Source organism: Aegilops tauschii, chromosome 3 (genome assembly GCF_002575655.3).
Source record: "Aegilops tauschii subsp. strangulata cultivar AL8/78 chromosome 3, Aet v6.0, whole genome shotgun sequence".
Classification (NCBI taxonomy): Eukaryota; Viridiplantae; Streptophyta; class Magnoliopsida; order Poales; family Poaceae; genus Aegilops; species Aegilops tauschii.
Genome location: NC_053037.3, coordinates 82,722,877 through 82,728,078, shown reverse-complemented (window position 1 = coordinate 82,728,078; position 5,202 = coordinate 82,722,877). Strand labels below are relative to the sequence as shown.

At 43.8% G+C, this 5,202-nt stretch overlaps 1 protein-coding gene across 1 annotated transcript; it reads right to left on the bottom strand.

The window, feature by feature from the left end:
• Nucleotides 1–281: 281 nt before the first annotated feature.
• LOC109770468 (putative F-box/FBD/LRR-repeat protein At4g03220) lies at nt 282–3,669 on the bottom strand. Its single transcript, XM_020329174.3, has 3 exons — nt 2,323–3,669; nt 1,470–1,655; nt 282–893 (listed from the first exon to the last, which is right to left on the bottom strand). Exons 1-3 carry the CDS (start codon nt 3,583–3,585, stop codon nt 573–575), a joined length of 1,770 nt encoding a protein of 589 aa, XP_020184763.2. The 5' UTR covers nt 3,586–3,669; the 3' UTR covers nt 282–572.
• Between the last annotated feature and the right edge of the window lie 1,533 nt (nt 3,670–5,202).

The window sequence follows — 5,202 nt, the reverse complement described above, 5'->3', positions numbered from 1 at the left end:
AAAGAAAAAGAGATAAAGCTCAGAAACAAATCTACCGAAATACATTACTTTTTTTCACAAGCACAAGGGAAAATAGCTCTGTTTCCAAATTAGTTTTCCTTCAAATCAAGGCTCATGTACTCAAGAAAGTATCTTCGTCATTCCTTATGAGATATGCTCTGCCAAACAGCATGAAAGCGAACTAGTTTGCTTGTAAATACATCATGCAACTGGTCATTTCTTCAGACAAAACCACACTGAACAGTTTCTTGCAAATTTTTAAATGCTCGGGATTCAGTCAGTGCCACAGATAACACAATCATAACCAAAATGACATAACTTGATGAATTCACTACAACTTTTGAGCATGCCAAGATTCGAATTGTACACACCAAAGGCTTGTGAAAGCAGCTCTGAGAACTCCATTCGTGAGCAGTACAACAGATGAAACATGAAGCAAGTTCTAACATCTTGCAAAATAGGTTGATGACATTGTAACATCTTGGACCGCTCTACTAGATTTTGATCTTTACATAGAGTGCTGTTGACACCGAAAGAGTATTAGCAACTAGTGCAAGACACAAGCAGGTGCCTTAGCCTTCAGGAACATATGGGACCTTCGCGTACAAGCCACGGTACACGTAAAATTTCATGCAAGTTTCTGGCCTAGAGAAGCTTAGTAATGTCTGGCAGAGATCCTCGGCGTTGCTTTCAGTAACTGACTGATGGAAAGTTATCATCATTTCTTTTAGCACTGTTGCCCAATTAAGCAACCGTTCAACAAAAGCAACTTCATTTTCAGTTCCTCTCCAGGCACTGATTTCGATTATTACGAGGTGACTCAGCAGGAGTTCGTCAGTTTTCCAGTTTGGTGGCTGATGGCATATGCAACCCAGTGAGCATGTAGTTTGAGCCTGAAACAACATATCGGCTTAATAAGAATAAGTGAATAACTGGTATGATTTGATGTTGTAAAATGAGAGAGGTGAAACTGGAAATATGAAACTATGACCTGAATACTTTGGGGTATGACACAACAACATTAACAAAAGTATACTACCTAGAAATTAGTTGGGGCCAACCTATATATTGCAGAAAATATGGTTGTTCTTCAGGAAGAGGGAGTCAAATGACAGAACCATTATAAAAGATCCTCCATCGGTAAATAACATTCAATAAGATATTAAATTTTCTGAGAAAGTAGAGCAGACAAGAGGAAGGAAGCGTCAATTTTTTTTGCTGGAAAGGTTCCTAGTTTCTCTGATTTTCAATAGACAGATGATCTTTCGAAATGCAACATATTACCTAGCTAGCAAACCCAATTAGTATGCCACTTTGTCAAAGTTTGAAGAGCAAACCAACACCTAGAGTGAGGCAACTGGCAACCCAAGCCAAAGTATGCATAAAAATGGAAGTACATATTGAATAGATTGTGACTTTCCAGGTAACTCAAGTACTATTAGATAAACAGATTAAGGATGTAATTTTACCTCTAGTTGCCTGGTACTGACATCAAATGCAAGAGTCAGCTTTCTTACACCAGTACACAGCCTGAGAACATGGAATAAGCTGGCTCCAAAGGAATGTTCATTCGCCGCCACATTTATGGACAAGAATAAAATATATGGCAGCCTTGGCATGTCCTCCATCAAGTAGCGTTGGTGGTCAGACATGTCCTACGGGTTGATAGAAAGTCATAAAGGAGGATTATATATAATGGCGGTTGGAGAAAGACACAGACATACTCATTTTTCTTACTACAAATGGTTTTGTGTGTGCTGGTGGGAGGATATCCAATCCGGCCACAAGGACTGCTGGTGTTCATGTTTCTCCACTCCTGAGAGCTCATGTCCCATTCAATAACTAAATCCTAGTTCAGTAATAACTACTCCCTCCGTTCTAAAATAGATGACCCAACTTTGTACTAACTTTAGTACAAAGTTAGTACAAAGTTGGGTCATCTATTTTGAAACGGAGGGAGTAAATCCTAGTGTAGTAATACTAGCGTGCAGCTTCAATGCTAACTATTCAAAGGTGGTACAAAGCAAGTACTCCCTCTGTAAATAAATATAAGAGCGTTTAGATCACTAAAGTAGTCATCTAAATGCTCTTATATTCTTTACGGAGGGAGTACCATCTAAGAGGATAACTATATAAGTATTGGGAAAGAATAAAGATTGAGTGCACTAAGCCATGTTGCACAGACATGAGCAAAGACAAACAAATGAGAATTTTGTAATGCTTACTCAAATATACCAAATAGCATAACCCCATATTTGCCTTGTTATTATTGACTTGGTAGCATATTATGATGATGGAATATCACATAAGAATGGAACCCACCTTTCGGTAGTAAAGCGCAAGGTCAAGACAGATGATGAACTCGAAGCGCTGCAAAAGCCTGATGCGATTGTGTGCAAAATCCTCATCGGATCCATATACAAGAAATTGACCGGCGTGCAGCCATTGGAGATGTGCCATCTTGCCAAGCTGAACGGATCTTCTATCATAACGAGCATTCCACTCAAGCAACGTGAGCTGAGGGGCTGAGATGTTGGCAACTGGTTGACTCGGATCCACAGGATCAGCAATGTAGGTGGTGTCTTTCTCTTTCAATGAAATGAGTGCAGGCGCCATGACAAGGAGCTGCCGCACGCCAATTAAATTCTTCAGATCTATTTGGAGGACAGACTCTGAGGAAATGGCGAGGATGCCCGGACCCAAGGCGTTATGGTCTAGTAACACATTATCCATCCCTATTTCTAAGAGAGACTCTGAGTGGATTACAATGTCAGCCCGGACCTGGGCGTCGCGTAGGATGAGCTTCCGCAGCGATGGGCACCGTGGCGAGGAGACAATGTCACCGAGTCTGCAGGAACCACGCATCCTAACGGCTACCAGACAGAGATCGGTGAGCCAGGCAAACACGCCGGAGGGCGGCAAGGCGAGGCCAAGATTGTCTAGGTCGAGGGAGATCCAGTCGGCACCCTGGAAGCAAGGCAGCTCAACCGTGCCTGTTTCCCCATCCCAGTCCCGCCTGAGATTGAAGATGAATAGTTCGCCGAAGAGGCGGGGCGCGATGATGGGGACCCACGTCGCCACCGACTCCGCTGCGGCGTCCTGGAGGTCGACGACGAGGAAGTGGATGACCGGCGCTTCGTGGGCTGTGAGGGCGGAGCGTATGCGGTGCGGCTCGGTGCCGAGGGGAAAGTTGAGCTCCGGGAGGAGTTTCCAGAGGTCACGCCAGCGGCGGCAGAGGACGCTGGTCCGAGCGGCCATGGGGGTGCCGCGGAGCTTGACGAGGATGTGGATGAGAATGTCGTCGGGCAGCACGCTGAGGCGGTCCTCGTCGCCGTCGGCGGCGTCGGCGAGCTTCGGTCGCTTGGGCCCATCGCTCTGCTCCATGGTTGGAGGAGGGATTTGGCGCCTCTCACACGCACGGATCACACTGCGCCATTGCGGTGAATTGGAGCTCGGGAGAAGCGGTCGGCACGGTGATTTGGGGGAGCCAGGGTTTGGGGGTTTGCAGATTTGGTGGAGATGGGCCAGCGATAGTCGATAGATGGAGACTCTTGTGGGTGAAATGGTGTTTTCCTTTTCTGCCATACGGAAATGTGATTTTAATTATATGAAAATAAAATGTGACGTGATTTGTTTTAGTAAACACGATAACACTAATATCACCCTAAAAAAACACTCGCCTCTATAAACCATAAAAGCGTCACCTATCATTAAAAATATATTTTGCTACGAAACACATGCGTTAAACCTTGGGCTGGACTTATGCTTGGGAAAGAATTCCTTATTTGGCCCGTTCTTAAAATCTGGTTCCCTATTTGTCCCTAGAAATTTCATTTTTCTCTTTTTGACATCATAAATTCATTTTATTCCTTTCATGACACTTCTGTCACTTTTTGCTGTTAACACCGTCAAATATGACTTGAAATGTCTTATTTGCCCCTGCTTTACCACGTCAGAAGAAAACAGAAAAATCTAGTTGCGGCGCGAGGCACACAGCGGCGGCGCGAGGCATGGAGGGCGGCGCGGCAAGAAGTGATGGACGGTCGAGGCGGCGCTGTGCAGGCCCAAGTCGCGGCGCCGGATGTCACGCCCCGAGACCCTCCAGTTGCTGCCCCTCTCGCTAGTGCAAAGGCCAAACAAACCTGGCCACCATGCATAGTCTCCACGTAGCCATTTAAATGTCTTAAGTATTTCTAGAGTGTTGCCAGCACATGCATGTACATCCCATAAATATCAGGCCACATAGCTAGCTACTCCATGATTAATTTGTACTTCTACTTACTTTGTACTACTGCTGAGTCAGACCGACATGAGCCAGAGGAAAAACTCCTCATCTATTCTTCTCTTATCACAAGTTCTCTATATATTGGCATGCGTACCACTTAGCTTGAGAGAATTTCCTCCACCCGTGTACATCTTCCCATACTAATCTTGTTTTAACTTGTAGCATTACTAGTCATGCATGGCTCATGTATAAATACACACATGCACGTACATTGATGTTAAGCTCTGGTGCATAACTACATACATATGGTCAGTGTGCGGTTATTCCATATAATTTTTATTGCATGCAAAAACAAACTGTCTATTACATTTCTTTGGCGCAGCGGTGTAGCATATCTTATTTGCTTAATTATTTATTTTAAAAAATAATACAAATTTAATTATCTAACTTAACTCAACAACTTAAAATAAATATCCTTAAAATTCAGGGTTTTTACACCGGGGGTCCGTTGGTGGCAGGGGCGTGCTAGCTGGGTCGCCGTGGCTGCGTGCTTTCCATGGTCTAGTGTGTGCGTGATGTGATGTGTGTGTTGTGTGTAAATAGAGAAATTGAGAGATGGATCTCTTGTACGCTGTGCGTGAAGAGAGAAACCGTGAGATTGTTGTGCATGTCTGTACTGCTCGTACATGTTCTGGTCCTTATTAATATGGGTTTCTCAGTACAATCTTGTAATATAATTTCATTGCAAATCCAAGGCACTGACCCATTCTGTCCACGTCGCCATTGCTTTTGACTTCAAGTTCATAATTTTGGTCACAAAATACATCAGGGGTAAAATGGACTTTTCATGTTGCATTTAACGGTGTTAGTTGTCAAAACTGACGAAAATGTCACAGAGGGAACAAAATGAAGTTTGAGTGTCAAAACAGGAAGAAGTTTTTTACTAGGGCCAAAAAGGGAATCCAATTTTAAGGAAG

What these genes read in the sequence shown, in the direction of transcription:
- LOC109770468 (XM_020329174.3), bottom strand. Translation starts at nt 3,585, where the DNA reads ATGGCAGAAAAGGAAAACACCATTTCACCCACAAGAGTCTCCATCTAT. An exon ending in TTGCGCTTTACTACCGAAAG is followed by an intron (nt 1,656 to 2,322) that starts GTGGGTTCCATT and finishes ATCAACCCGTAG; the next exon opens with GACATGTCTGACCACCAACG. An exon ending in TCAGTACCAGGCAACTAGAG is followed by an intron (nt 894 to 1,469) that starts GTAAAATTACAT and finishes ATGTTGTTTCAG; the next exon opens with GCTCAAACTACATGCTCACT.